Source organism: Lynx rufus, unplaced genomic scaffold (assembly GCF_022079265.1).
Source record: "Lynx rufus isolate CCGP_SWC_20201006 ecotype Redwood Valley unplaced genomic scaffold, mLynRuf1.p SCAF_13, whole genome shotgun sequence".
Lineage (NCBI taxonomy): Eukaryota > Metazoa > Chordata > Mammalia > Carnivora > Felidae > Lynx > Lynx rufus.
Window position 1 is genome coordinate 45,286,408 of NW_025814827.1, and position 15,372 is coordinate 45,301,779.

At 47.5% G+C, this 15,372-nt stretch overlaps 1 protein-coding gene and 1 non-coding gene across 3 annotated transcripts in view; both read right to left on the reverse strand.

The window, feature by feature from the left end:
- Positions 1-1,474: 1,474 nt before the first annotated feature.
- The window catches only part of SLC7A8 (solute carrier family 7 member 8), a 51,489-nt gene continuing 37,591 nt past the window's right edge, over positions 1,475-15,372 (reverse strand). The window contains exons 5-11 of one of the 2 annotated variants that reach the window (XM_047075464.1): positions 13,770-13,923; positions 13,019-13,142; positions 11,450-11,553; positions 7,597-7,693; positions 5,728-5,877; positions 3,946-4,123; positions 1,475-3,442 (exon numbers count right to left, since the gene is read on the reverse strand). In XM_047075464.1, coding sequence (XP_046931420.1) covers positions 3,279-3,442; positions 3,946-4,123; positions 5,728-5,877; positions 7,597-7,693; positions 11,450-11,553; positions 13,019-13,142; positions 13,770-13,923 — 971 coding nt within the window. In that variant the 3' untranslated portion in view covers positions 1,475-3,278. The remainder of the gene's footprint in view (positions 3,443-3,945; positions 4,124-5,727; positions 5,878-7,596; positions 7,694-11,449; positions 11,554-13,018; positions 13,143-13,769; positions 13,924-15,372) is intronic. The other variant, XM_047075465.1, reaches the window with a different exon arrangement.
- Positions 15,131-15,292, reverse strand: LOC124509041 (U1 spliceosomal RNA). The gene has a single exon (XR_006961398.1). It is a non-coding gene; the product is annotated as a U1 spliceosomal RNA (small nuclear RNA).

The window sequence follows — 15,372 nt, forward strand, 5'->3', positions numbered from 1 at the left end:
ACTGGGAAGGGCCAGACTTGCTGGAATGAGGCAACATGGAGAATATACTGGCAGCCATGGGAAGGAAAAGTATGTGTATTGGGGCAGAGGGGGTTCAAAAGGGTGTATTTGAGTCCTGGAGAGAAGCGTCTTGCACAAGACTGGCCTCTGCCCAGTTTTGCCCTTGCTCTCTGGGGACAACCTTGGGCTGGGAGATTGAAGGACTCTTTGAGAATAGGTTTAATCCTTTTTTTTTTTTTTCTTCTTTTCCTTTTCTCTAAAAGTGCTATATAGGTTAAGTGACTTGCCCAAGGACACAAGCTGTTTAGTGGCTGCTGACCTGGGACTCAGAGCCAAGCATTTGTACCCCTGTGACTGGCACACCTCCAGTCTGAATCTAGAAGAAATGCCAGCCATAAATGAGGAGTGTTGGGGCCAGGCCAGGATTGGGAATAGAAGCATCTTGCTTGCCTGTGTCCTCACGTGTCCTAGATGGTAGAGGGTGATGTCTTAATAACCCCCTCCCCGGCCCGTGTCTGCCAGAAGTACTGGCTCTGGAGTAATGCAGCCCCAGGACAGGCAGCTGGGAGGCTGCCCACAAAGGAGGCACTCCAAGCAAGGACTGGGCCTAATCCCATCAACTTCCTCCAGCAATTAACCCAAAGCACGAGGCGAACTTGTTCCTACTGTACCTGCTCCCTCCTTTGTCCTCACTCAGCAGCTTTCCTAGTCTTCTAACTAGACACGGTCCTCTCAGTCTGCTCTGTGCAGCTGAGGGGGACTGTGTCTCACCTCCTAGTCCCTCCTGTCAAACCCCTTGTATCTGGCTGGGTGTTTTCCTAAGTCTCCCTGGCATCTCTCCACAAGCTCAGCCTGTCCCTTCCTTTCCCACCTGGTGCCAGCTGTCCTGGTGCCAGAAGTCTTTGCTGATCCGGCCTTGGGGAACCACCCTGCCTTTGCCTCCCTCCACTCAACTTAGTGCTGTCTGTCATCCATGTCCCCAACTGGGCAGTGAGGAGGTTCTTCTTCCCAGCTAGTTTGTGGGCTCTCGGTAAAGTAGGAACTTTAACACTTTCTGATTTTACTGAAGCAATGAGAAAGTTTTTGGTTCAAAATGAGAGGGAGTTAAAACAACAACAACAACAACAACAAACCCAAAGAGGTGGTATTTGTACTGGCACTGAGTCCCTGGAACAGAGCAAGGGCCATTCTGGGGTGAAGCTGGCAACCAAAGCATCCTCATGAGATAGGAAACACCTGGGGACTTTGTTTCAGAAGATCACTGAGTTATTACCACCAACAACTTCATTTCCATTTAAAATTTTATTACATCAGAAGAAAAAACAAAAACAAAAAACAAAAAACCCTCCACAAAACGAACTCTAACCCTCAACCAACTCAAAGACAGAAGATTATTATCCAGGTATAACTAAGGCCCTCCCCCCACCCCAAACAACCTTACATTAAAAAATCCAAAAGAAATAGAAATACCAGCTTCAAAAATATTTATCCAAAAAAGTAAGGCATTCACTTTATGAAACAAACAAACAAATCAACCCCAACAATTGAAGGAGGGATGGAGGTTGGAGGAATGAGAACAGAGAACAGGAGGACGGTTCCCTGACCCTTGAGGGGCCAGCCCTATCCTGCCCTCCATTTGGAAGGGACCAGAACTCAAACCAAACCTGGCAGCTCACCAATGGGGGGTCAGGCAGGCCAGGTGGGGAGTTGGTGGAGCCAAGCAAGCCAGGAGCACTCCCCACATGTTCTAGTCTAAGCAGATGGTACAGGGAGGTAGGAAAGAGGGGATCCTGCTTTGCGATGAAAAGATCCTAGTCCTTAGCACAGCAAGTGTGGCAGGAAGGGCAAACATGGTGGCCTTCCTCTGGAGTGCAGGGAAAGGCAGCCTCTGCCCACAGGATGGCCAGAAGTCCACATACCATAGAGAATGTGTCTCCAAAATGCGTACCTTCTGCCACTGCCCTTTCATCCTGTCTTGGAGGCTGTCTAAAGACAGGCAGTGGTGGGACCAAAAAAGGGGGGTATCTGAGTAGGGGGAGGAGGGATGAACTAGCCTTCAGAAGACACTCTCTCCCCAAATAGTCTTCCAGCTTATGGGATGGGCACTTCTGAGGGGTGGGTGGGAAAGCACCCTCCATTCCAGAAAGGCTTTTCATACCAGATCTGTCCTGAGGGTTAGAAATCAGGGAGTATTTTTAGGTCCAGTTCTTGGATGGGAGGTGACTTAAGGCTGATTTGGCTTGGGTTTCAGGCCTGAAGGGCTTGGGGAGCCTTCACATTGGTTGGTCCCAGAGCCAAGCCAGAGAGGAGGAAAAGGACATGATGGGGGTGCAAGCAGGGGGCATGTTGGGGGCATGGCTGCAGGGATAATGGAGTGACTGCTTCTTCTCATGGGAGTAGGGAGGGAAGAGGAGCTGAGCAGCTTTGCCATCAGGAGAAAAATGTCCACTACACTGAAAACAAGAAGACTTTCTGGCTTCAGGAAGCTTTGGCACCGAATGGGGGTCAGGATGCAGGAGACAGGGGCAGGGCTGGGTTTCTGCAATTTGAGCCTTTCCCAATCTCTTCCACAGGCCTGGCTTGGGGTTAGGAGGAGGGGGCAGTTCTCCTGCTCATTGGTCCTTAGCTCAGTAGGAAGGTGGTGTCCCGACAGGCACCTTGCTCTAGCCAGGGAGCCCAAGCTGGGGTGGGAGGAGGTACATGGGGAGGGGGAGAGGAGAGAACAGAGGGAAGCATCTCTCTGATTTCTTGGGTCCCTAGTGAAGGGAGAGGGATATGGGTCTCTCCAGTTGACCTTTAAAGATGACAGATTTGCTTGAGTCTGTCCCTCCCCAAAAGACTCACTGTCGCTTCCACTTCTCTGAGCAGAGGCCTCCCTTGGGCTCAGGAATGAGGAGGGAAGGCAGTACTGAACTGGGCTCCTGAGGAGGCAAGTGAGGGTTTGAGCCCCCAGGGCGGTGCAGGAAGGCCCTGTAGGATACCCCCAGCAGCTCCACTCTCCTCCCACTGCTTGGAGCAAACCCTCACAAGGGTTTTGGACATAGGCCCTGGTGGTAAGAAGCTGGTTCTTTGGGTACAGATGTCAGTGTCTTTGTTTATAGTTTTTTACACCCACACCCAGGTCCTGTCCCTGCTTGACAGAAGCAGAGGTGTGTGTGTGTGTGCGTGCGTGTGTGTGTGTGTGTGTGTGTGTGTGTGTTGGGGTGGGACCTAGCCCGGGAAGGAGGGCAAAAAGGGGGTGTAGAAAGAAGAAGCCAGTTGAGAGGGGATGGTGGTCCTCAGGGCTGGGGCTGCTCCGAGTCCTTGTCCTTGCAGGCAGTGGGTTGGTAGATGGGCTGCCGCTGTTCTTCTGTGTCCTCATTTAGCTCCTCTGTCCCTGAGCCCCCCTCCACCTCGGGGTACACAACCACACACATCTTCTGGCTCACCAGGGTTAGCAGCTCTATGGGAGGTTACACAGAACAGGTCAGTGCTGAGCATCCCACCAACACAGCCAACCAGGCTATGGCCCTGCCCAGATCTCCTGCCCCAGATGTAGACTCAGCAGAGCTGCCAACACCTTCAGGAGACTTCCATTTCAGGAGACAGCCACCTTACCACCTCCTCTGTCTCTGGGAAGCCTGTTTGTTGGCTGCCCATTCCCATAAAAGCCTTAGTCCTGCACCTTCCCTACACTTGCTGACCACCAGTTCCAGGGTCTTCCGTGGCCTCTACCTCAGGCAGCTCCTGCAGGATGGCTGTCAAGTTGCCTATTTTCTTATAGGTCTAAGGTCTGTGTGCAAACCTCAGCTGTTCTCCCCTCCTCAGAGGTTTCTGGGAAGGCACCCACCCTCTCTCATCCTGTCTTCTTCTACGGAGCTCTGTGGACCAGCCTAGGACTCCTGACCGGGAGACCCAGTCCAGACCAGAAGGCCCTCTATCCATCCAGTGCCCTCAACAACTCACCAATGAAGTTATTGAAACACTTGGGCTTGTGTTGCCAGTAAACACCCAGGAAATAGACGGGCACTCCTGTCAGCATGATGGCCAGGCCAATGCCACACACCACAGGCTCCGACAACAGGCTAAAGATCAGCAGGAAGGCCCAGAACAACAAGTAGATGATGGGGAACAGCAGGTTGATCTGTGGAGCAGAGGTGCTGTTAGCTGTGTGGACCCCAGGGGCCCCAGGATCAGGGCATCCTCCTTCTTCTCAACCTACAGGGAGGCATCTTTGAGGGCAAAGGGTAGACTTCACTCAGCTCTGTGGCTTCCACACCCTTAGGCCTGACAGATCAAGTGCTATGTCAACAAATGTTGGTGAACTTGGGTAGTGGGACAGGAATAGGAGAGGGGAACTAGGGAAGGAATGATTTTCACTGGATCTTCTCTTCTGGGAAGGATGAAACAACACCTTGTCATCCATGCCATGTGTTTGTGGCAATAATAGAAGCCCATGGGGGATCGATAAGCTTGCTGGTATATTGGTATATATTTGCTGAGGTCCTAGGGTGGAGGAGAAGTGGAGGAATGAGGGAGAGGAAAGAAGGAACTGGCCTGGATCTGTCAGGTTCCTTACCCTTGCCCGGTTCTAGGCAGGGCCCTCATCTGGGCACCATGTGGGCAAACGTCCATCCCTCTCAGTGTAAAAGATCTAATCCCAGGATCAATCTCAATGTGTCTCTCTCAAGCAATTTGAGAAGATAAATCTGCCAAGGTCCAAGAAATCAGGAAACCTACCATAGTATAAGACAGTCAGGGGCCTCAGTTTTTTCAAAAAGAAGCATCAGCTCTATGGGCTTCATCCCATCTGGTTGGCCACAGGTGGGAGTTCCCAGTAGAGTCTTCTTCAAGACTCTAGATTCAGCTGCCTTTCTCTTCCCTGTCATCTCTTCTCAGAGGCTATGCAACGGTTGGGGGAGGGATGGGTTATTCTACGTTGTCATCCTAGCAGGCTTTCTAAGAGTGGTAGGGAAGTGGTGGTGGAAAACAGATGTGGAGAGCTGGAATTCCTCAGCTGGAAGAATCTTCTGGAAGGATCTAGTCTTCTCTGTTTCTAGAATAGGATTGTTCAAATAGCTCAGGGATATACTCTATTCTTCCAATTTGCAGGAGAACCCAGAGTGCTCTCACATATTTTTTTCTGAGAAACCCCATTCATTCCCACCACACAATTATCTCTTGTAGCCATCAATAGGTTCACCAAGCACCCTACTACCTATAGGGCTCTAGTAGTTTAACAAGAGAGGCACATGGAGGGTTGGGGTGGACTGGGAAGCTTCAGGGAAGAGGAGGAACTTGAGGCCTATGTGGAAAATGGTTAGGATTTGGATAGGCAGATGGGAGAAGGAAACTCATTCTGGGATGGAGACATAGCTCAAGTAAACTCAGCTATCTGGAGGGATAAGGAGGAGACTGGACAGACCAGCAGATTCAGGGAAATGTTGGAGAGATAAGGGAGTCTGGAAAAATCAACTGGAGTTTATAAGAGTCATAGGAAACAAAGAAATGACCTGATGAAAGTACATTTAATCTAACTTATTCTTCCAGCTGCAATTTGTTCTGGTCCTGTCTCCAGTGGAAAATGGAAATGGCTGCCCCATTTATACATAACCCTTACTTCCCAGAGGGTCTGTTACCATCATAGAAATTATGATCTGTGGTCAGCAGCTGATAACAAGGTGATTTAAAAATCTGGGCTGCAGCTAGAACCAGTAGAGGAGATGGAGGGGGTCCCAAGGGCAGCACCTTGATAGGGCGGGGGATGTCAGGCTTCTTCCAGCGAAGAACTATCTGTCCAGCAATTGTGACTCCATAGAAGAGGTAGTTGATGAAGCCCACGTAGTTGATGAGTGTGTACATATCGCTGGTGACCAGCATCAGCAGGGTTGAGATGCACTGTAGAGAACGGGAGAAACTCATCAGTAATCAGAAAGATATTTGGACACTGGAGGAGCTATTTACAGGTCAGGGGACTGTTCTGCCTCTAGGAAGACAACACCATTTTATGATGAATGTCTCAAAATTGAGACTTTACAGCATCCCCTAGTCACCTTGGCCATTGCTAACACCTTCATTGCCAGTAAGTTCTTTCTTATTGCAGGAGTGATAATAAAAATATTTAAGCACTGGTATGGCATGGGCACTAACCAATCAGAACAGATACTGGCTGTAAACAACTGGATTGGCCACACTGGCGACAGTGGCTCTATGTCTGCCCTGGTCTCATTTATATTTCTTCCTTGGTTGTAGCTCAAGCTGGGTTTTTTTGTTTTGTTTTGTTTTTTTAGTCCCTTAGGGAAGATTGTTAACTGCAGATTAAAGCTTTATTCTTACCCTCAATCTCTTCTCCTGAGTCATTATCCTCCCCCCCCCCCCCCCGCTTTTTTAAATATCACAGTTTTATAACAATCCCAGCCAAAAAAATAAAAAAATGTTTACAACAGTTATAAAGCACTTACTAGGTGCCGAGCCCTGTTCTTAGTGTTCTACAAATATTAACCCATCTAACTCTCATAACAGCCCCATGAGGTTTTCTTGACAGAGTCCACTTTCCAACTTCAAAATCATCTCAGTGGCTCTCTCAGAACCATGTTCTGCCCCTTTGTTAATTTGTTAAGGCCAAGAGAAGGTTCAGTTCTCTTGTAAGATCTGATGGTGAAAATAATCTAGAAGATTTTAACAGGCAAATAAGCCAGATTCTGACTATACTTGCCTTGCAGTCACAGGACTTCACCAATGGCTCAAACTGGAAACAAGTCTGTGGGTCACTGGGAGCACTAGGTGGTCTCTAGGCACCTTTCACAGCTAACCAATCAGATGGCCTTCATCCTGTATCTGAACATTCTGAAACTCCCCTCATGTTGTACAATGTTTCCACGTGACTCCTGAGAACTCTATTATCCTGGTCTAACTGCTTCTCTGATGGAACAAAATCATTTTTAATACTGTATTCAGGATACAGAAAGAAAAAAAAATAACTCAAAAGACTCAGTGGGACAAGTCTTTGCTCTTTCTTTTTACCCCTCCAAATGACTCTACTTGGGGCCATTTTGCCCTCATTTCTTCCCTGTCCCAAGTTTCCTTTTCTTCATTTTCAGTTACTAGTCTTCCTTTCTTTATGATTTTCTTATTTGGTGTACCTACACATAACACTGAATTTGTTTCAGTCATGTTTTCCAAGAGATAGGCAGAGCCTCCTGGGGTAAGAAGATTGAGGGGAGTGCTGGGAGTGTGCAGCAATTGGTCAGGAGCAGGGGCCCAAAGCTGCAATTCCGTGAGCAGCAGGTGTAGGGGAAAGCCAAGAAAGGAGAAGTTTGTTTATGAGGCTGTAGAGTCATGAGACAGTCCCTTCAGTCTGACCCAAAAGGATGGGAGAATAGAAATGAGCCAGGGTGAGAGCCTGAAGGTGTTTCATGACTCAGGGTTTTTCCTTGTTCTTTCTCTTGATATTCACAAAGCCCACTCATGCCATTTGCCAGATTATCTAAGACCCAGTGAAACCTAGGAGCAGGCCAGAGGGGGACAGGGGTGTGTGGGGGAAGTGTGAACTCCCAGCTCAGATCAAGTGCAAAGAGAAAGGGTGTATATAGGACTGGCAGAAGGAGGGGCCCTTACTGTGAAGAGCAAGGCTGGGATTGGAGTGCAGCGCTTCACATGGATCATGGCCAACACACTGGGAAGGTGGCCTTCCCTGGCTCCAGCAAAGAATAGCCTGGTAGAAAGAAAAGGAAGTCAGCCTGGGATGGCCCATGGACCACCTAAAGAAGGTCCCTCCCCAGCCCAGTCTCCCTCATCCATGCCTACCTTCTGCTCACACAGGAGCATCTTCCCCACCCCAACCAGGTACCCACCTTCCCATGCACACTCCAGCCCACTTGTCACAGGACCCACGTTCACAAGTGCAGGTGCAGGCAGACCAGAGGCAGCCAGTGGATAATGGATGGATTCTGGGTGCATGGAGACCCCGAGTATGGTCTGAGTGGTTTGGGGTTACTGATGATTGTGCCTTCACTTTGCGGGTCTCACAATGCTTTAATCCCTCTAAAAATGTGCTTCCCCCATTCTCGAGGGATACAGGTTCTCTGATACATGGCGACTGAACTGTCTGTCCATGGAAAGCCTTAAAAACACTGATATCCTAGTCAAGAAGTAGTTGCTACTTTGGGGGTGGAGAATGGGTGGTAGACCAGAAAGGGAAACTTGGGTGATACATGAAAATATTTTATATCTCATTTTGGGTGGTGCTTACATGGCTGTCTACATCTTTCAAAACTCATCAATCTGAACACTTACATCTGTGTATTTTATTGTATTGTACGTATTGTATTTTATTATACCTAAAAATTTATATATCCTTAAGCTACTTTTTCTATTCCCCAAAAAGCCATCCTAAGGAAATGAATAGTGAGTTAGTAAAAGGTATGTATACAAAGATACTCTAATGATAAAAAAGATTGGAAATATCCTAAATGCCCAAAAGTAAGAGATTGATTACATAAATTATGGTGTATCTATAATATGGAATATTTTACAGTCATAATAATGTTAAAAAAATTGATCACATGAGAACATGCTCACAATACAATGTCAAATGGTAAAAGCAAGATAGAAAACTGTATGGTTCCATACAGTATGGTTCCAATTAATTTAGAAATTATGGACATATAAAAACATACCAACTGATTATCTCTGGGTGATAGGATTATGAGTAATTTTAATTATCTTCCTTAGACTTTATTAAAAAATTAATTTCTAAAATAGACAAGGAACTTATAATTGGAATAAAAATTATTTTTTAAACTTTTTAAAAATTAAACTTTTTTGGGGAGAGAATTGTAGATTCACAGTCAGTTGGAATAAATAATACAGAGAGATCCTAGGTATCCACCCTGTTTCTACTGGTAACATATTGCCAAACTATAGTACAATATCATGGTCAGGCTACTGATGTCTAAAAATTAATTAAAATTTGTTTAATGTTTGTTTAATTTTTGAGAGAGAGAGAGAGAGAGAGAGAATGAGCAGGGGAGGGGCAGAGAGAGAGGGAGACACAGAATCCAAAGCAGGCTCCAAGATCTCAGCACAGAGCCCAATACGGGGCTTGAACCCACAAACTGTGAGCCAAAGTCAGACACTTAACCGAATGATCCACCCAGGTGCCCCTAAAAGTTAATTTAAAAAAATGTTTATTTATTAAAATTTTTTTTGATGTTTATTTTTGAGAGAGAGAGAGAGAGAGATAGCATGAGTGGGGGAGGGACAAAGACAGTGGGGAACACAGGATCTGAAGCAGACTCTGTGCTGAGAGCAGAGAGCCCAATGTGGGGCTTAAATTCTTGAACTGTGAGATCATGACCTGAGCTGAAGTCGGACTCAACCGACTGAGCTACCCAGGTGCCCTAAAAGTTAATTTTTAAAAAGAGAAGTTTTAACATAAGGGAACGCTTCTTCTCTGTCCCTTTTCTGAGAGAAAAGAATACAAGAAGCTGTTGGGAGTCATTTACATATTAGTGTGGATTAGCTTTTTCTTTTCTCTAGAATTTTGTAGGGAGAAAGAAACACCTAGAGGTAGGAGGAAGGGGATGGTGTAATGGGGACAGAAAGGACAGAATCAGCATGCTAGGTGTTCTGAAAAAAACTGTCACTTACATTGTAATTTGTGTGTGAGGGGGATGGAGCTAACAGCAGCAGTTTGGTAGAAGTGTGGGAGTCCATTATGGCCCCAAGTACCCATGTGCATCACCATCAGCTGCCATCATCAACCTCCTAGGCCACTGTCACTAGTTTCATGCAGCCACACAATATTGCCCCTCTACGGTGCAGCCTCATGCACCCAACTGAGCCACAGGTGCTCTGTGGGCCTCATCATGCACATAGCCAGGGCTCTGCATTCACATCCCTCCTCCACATGCAGCCAGGACCATGTGTAACTGTCCAGGTCCAACAGCATCTGCAAGTGTCAAGTTCACAAGAGACAATTCTTGCCCAGCTAGCTGACAACGGAAGAGACAATGACATTAAGCATGACACACGCCATACACACTCCTCTTCCTCAAGAAGGATCATCCTCTCCATACACCAAACATAAAAGAATAAGAGAGAGGAGGGAAGGAGGGGGAAGGAAGGAAGGAACTGGAAAGATGAGCAGAGGAGGCCTGGTGGGTGAGCTGTGCCTCTGAATCAGAGGTCTCACACACCAGGCCCACTGTGTCCTGCATGCATACACAGCTATACCACATGCACGCAGACCACTGCTTGGCCTGCCTGAGGGACAAACCCCACTCTAAAGTGACTATAGCCAGTCACTCTCCTTCCAATAGTTCTCAGAGAGCCTCATGGGTCACTGCTCTTCCACTGCTCGCCCTCGGTTGAGGCCTCCAGGTGGCCACTGCTCCTGTGTAATACGCACACGAGGTTGCTGTGGGTGAGTCTCATAGGGTCCTGGGGTAAAGAGGATACCTACACTCCCTCTTCCCTGCCCTGGATCCTGAAAACATGGCACTCCCTTGACATTTCATGAGAACTCCTCCCTGATGGGATAGGTGGCTTTGGAAGCAGCTAAACCCAGGGACACCACTTTTACTGTATCTTTTCAGTAGAACTGTGCCCTGGGGGCAGGGAACTTTCTAAGAAAACTGGGAGAACCCCTTGAACCACACCAATGGAAACTATCCAGTGTCTGCCGGCCTCAATAGCCCATTCCGGAGATAGTAAGAAGAGACACTGAGGAGGGGCCAGATTCCTAGAGGTGTGGAGGCAGGAGCTAGGGATTCCTGGACCCACTTGAGCTTCTGGCTTCCCTGAGAATTTGGGAGTTTGGGGCATGGCTTTGGACAAATGCTTCTTTTAGCTCTTCCACATTTCTCTTACTTCACACACTCTGCCCTAGTCTCCTGAGCGACCATGAGAAGGCTGCCCACAGCCACATGTCTGTTGAGCAGGGAGAAGCTGCAGGGCACTCAGAGATGATCCATCCCACCTATGGGCTGGTCCCAGAACTTCCATGAGACAACAGCCCAGAAGCCCCAGGCCCATGCTCCTCCTGGTCCCTTGTAGAGTGGGGTTCCTTTCTAGCCAGCATAGCCTGTTTCTAGTCAAGTAGCAAAGGGGCTCTGAGGCTGCAGCTGAGACACTGTCCTGCTGCCAATCACAGTGCTCAGACCTAGGACTGCATCAGGTGGCCTGGGACCTCCTCAGCCCTGGGCTCCTACTGAAATGAGGTGGGATGGGGCTTCTCGCCACTACATGTGAAGCCACACACATCGCAGGTAACCACGTGAGCAGCACACACCCCTCTGCATCCAAGCTGACACACATCTGCCCTTATGTGAGCAATCACCCCCTACCAGGTCACCACCCAGGTGCCCACACAGACCCCTGCTGATGGAGACAAATACCCCACATATACACAGAGCAATAAGCACAGCAGAATGGCCCCTGGTCCAGGAAAGGCCTGGACAACACTCACCGGGAAGAGGTGAAGAGAGACCCATTTACTCCTCCAAATGTGGACAGGGCAACAGAAATGGGCATGATCCAGGCCATGACCCCTAGGAGCTTCTCTCCAAAAGTCTGGGAGAGAAAACAAGGGGGTGAGCAGAAAAGGAGAGGTTACAACCCTCCACTTGTACATCATTCTTGGGAATGTTCCCTCCCATCTCTACCCTTGCTGAGTCTCTCTGACTAGGGTCCTGAGGGGAGGGTTGCAGGCCCCAGGCCCCTCCTGCACCATACTGCCACTTCCCTTCCCATGTTGATCACCACACAGTGGGCATTTAATCAGTGTTTTGGGCTATTAACTGAAGGAGACAGTGCATGGTGGTAATAATAATACTAATAATAACAACAACAACAACAATGACAATGATGTGGTAACATTTGTTTTCCTTGTCTTATGGATGAGAAAACTAAGGCACAAACTGAGATCACAAACCCAGAAAGTGGAGGGCCAGGACTAGAAGCCAGCTGTGTGAGTCTGGGTGCACTCATGTGCATTATACACGAGTGAGACAGGCAGGCCCAACAGTTTGGAGCTCTGAGACCTTGAACAAGGTCCTTAATTTTTGAGCCTCAGTTTTCCCATCTGTAAAACAGAAATGGATCCTAATTCATAGAATGAGAATTTCTAAATTTATAGAAATAATATGCTAAGAAGGGAAAAATGATAACAAGCCACTACATAGGCTGAGAAAGAAAAGACAGTGAAGCTATAGACTAGTCTTCATAAATTGAAGGAATATAAAATATCAGGGGACTAGCCTTTTCTATGTTTTCAGAGCCAAGTACACATTCAATTTCTAGCACGTTATGGGGGAGGGGTTGTTTAGAGTAGATGTCCTGCTGGGTTAGGCTGGTTGGTGGTCATGGAAACAGGCTACCACTGAAGGACCTCTTTCTTTACAGTCCTCTGAGATAAGCCATGTGATGACAGCTTGGCAGGGTGGCATCCAGGCCCAGGTGAAGCCAGGTGAGGGAACGGCATGGCTCCCAGGTCTTTCCTGGATATCAAAGACCTCAGTACCTTGGATCTACATGATCTCTTTCCCCAAAAAGCACAAACCATTCCTACTTTCTGACTATTTACTGGCACACACTTTTCCCTGATGAGGGAAGGAATCAGGCTGCATGATTTCCCGAGGAAGAAATGAAGGCAGAGAGAAATGGTTTTGTCTTCTGCTAGATTATATCTTTCTGAGGAGGAGCCTGCCTCCTTTATATAATCATCACATTTAGAGTTTAAAGTGCCCCAGATCAGGAGTTAGCAAACTTTTTCTGTAAAGGGTCAGATAGTAAGTAATTTGGCTTTGCAGGCCATACAGTGTTTGTGGCAGCTAGACAGCTCTGCCGTTTTTGCTGTTGTAGGTACAACACGGCTGTCAGTTTGCTCCTTGGCACTTGAAGATGTGGTTTCTGCCCTGAGTACTTGGATTGACTTCCAATTCCACAAATCCATGGATCAGGGAAAAGTGAGTGGGGCTAATCAGGCAAGTCTATGTCAACATTCCTGGTTTGAAGGACTGTGAGTTTGATTTCTTACCACAGCGACTGCGTTTGATGCCAGCAGCTCCTGAGGGGACATTGCAGTGACATAAGCGACATTGGCAAAGACATACACAAATGTGACCAGTGGGATGGAGATGAAGATGGCTCTGGGAAGGTTCCTGTAGAGGGAGAGGAGGTGAGAGGGGGAAGGCCTGGCACCTGGGACCACCTGCCTTGTGATGGGATCTGGGGAGTGCCTTTTGTCTTTCTGCACACAGCTGACTTTGCAGGGCAGCTGACTTTACACTTTTCTGTGATGCTCCCTCTCCCTGGGGGGGGGGGTGGATTTGTCTCAATATGGGCAGGACAGTTTAAAGGAAATGAAACAGCGTAGGCTGGGAATATGCTCCATACTGTTGGTCCCTTCCTGACTGGAATCTCCATGATGTACCTCTCTCTCCTGCCTCAAGACACAAAGACCCTCCTGTCCCAAGACAGGTAAATAAGATGTCTGGAGGCCTCTCAGGGCACATTTCATCCTCTAAGGCAGTGGTGTTTCCTCAGCCCTGTTTCAACTTTTTAATCTGCTCTGGGACTGTCATGGCATCATTTTTCTCCTCCTGGCAGGGTGTATGGCAAATGGTTAAAGTTCCTGGGAAATAACTCTTTCTTTAGAATAGACCAGGTCATGGTCAGATGGGGCTGGAGGTGGAGAAGTGGCCAGGGGACACCTGGCTCCCTTTTCCTAGTAGCAGGTGCCATGGCCTTTTGAGGGATTTGGGAAGAGCTGGGCTATTTCAACTCACTTGTAGGGATCAACAAGTTCCTCAGTCACGTAATTAAGAAAGTTCCAGCCTCCGTAGGCAAAGGAGCCCTGAAGGAAAGCCAGTGCGATGAGGCCGATGTTGGGTTCTTGGAAATTCTCAAATGCGTTCTTTGGCTCCAGCCAGAAATACTCTCCTGTGGACGCAAGGGGCAGGAGGCTGCTCAGAGAGATAAGCCAGAGGCCTGGCGGCCCTTAGCCTGCCTAGTCCCGTCTTGGCCCCTCCCTGCAGTGATGGTCCAGCTCTTTGTCTTGTTTCCAGTGAACCCCACACATTGGAGAAGTGGGACCAAAAGGAGCAGGGAAATAGAGATCTAGGACTTCCCCAGAACCTGTTAACCAGGAGTCCAAATGGGGATTCAGGTTCAAAGCACAGTGCTCAATGTTCTTTTAAAAGGCAAATTTACTTGGAAAGAAAGGCCAGGGGTGGTCACTGGTTAGGGCAGGGTAAATCTGGGGCAGGTGGGGAGGTGGGGGGCTGGCTTGTTGAGATTTGGAGATACAGGATTAGGGTCATTGGCAGTCTCCTGACCACCTTCCTTTGTATCTAAGATATACCTATATCTACTTTTTTATACGAATGTAAACAGTTTTATTTAGAAACAGATAGGTACCTGTTTGTATTGTAGAATATAAAACTTGATTTACACTCTATAAAAAATGACCAGTATCCAAATTCAAGAGAGCTAGCATTCACAGAACATACAATGTGGGTGTGTAGCTACTGCTCACCAGCCTCAGGCTTGACTTAAACCAAAAAGATAATCCAGGGGGATTATTAGAGATTAGAGTACAATGCTTGCTGCTGAGCACCCAGCATCCAGAAGTTGCCGTTTTAGCATATGAAGGTTTGCTTTCTAAGTGCGTAACTTTAATAAGGTCTAGGTGCTCTGTACCTAGTGAGCTGTGAGGCTCTCCTGCCACACAGTTTTCACAAAGCATGAAGAACAACAAACACTCACACATAAACTCCTATAATGCCATTATTAGTTCATGCTTGCTCTTTCTTTGTCAATATCCTCCTATCTCTTTCTAAGGTGTGTGTCTGGTCTCCCTCTTCATGGTATAGATTCCCTGAGGACAAGGTCCTTCAGCAAAGAGATTTTCTACTGCCTTCCCAACCCTTAGCACAGGGTCCTGTACACAGTGGGCCCTCAAGAAAGGTTGCTGATGACACTGTAATGAGACATGGATTAACTGCCCATATTTTACTTATTCATCTGTAATCCAGCATTTGGACAGGAAATAAGATTACAGTGATCAGGAGAAAGCACTGGGACCAGAATAGGAGGAACTTACTATCTCTGAAAAGATAGCACAGTGATTTCTTTCTTTCTTTCTTTTAGGGGAAAGCGTGAGCATAGTCCCCACTACCACAAATTATGTAATCACGTTTCTCACATTTGGAGAAATCGCAGGGGTCAACACATCCGGAGTACAATGGATAAGACTCGCCCTGGGAATACCACCTTCATGATCATGGTATCTCCCCTGCCAGGTAAGTACATACAACAATTTCTTTAAACAATATAACCTGCTAAAGAACTTAACATAACTGGTTGAAATAACAGCAAACTTTAATTAGT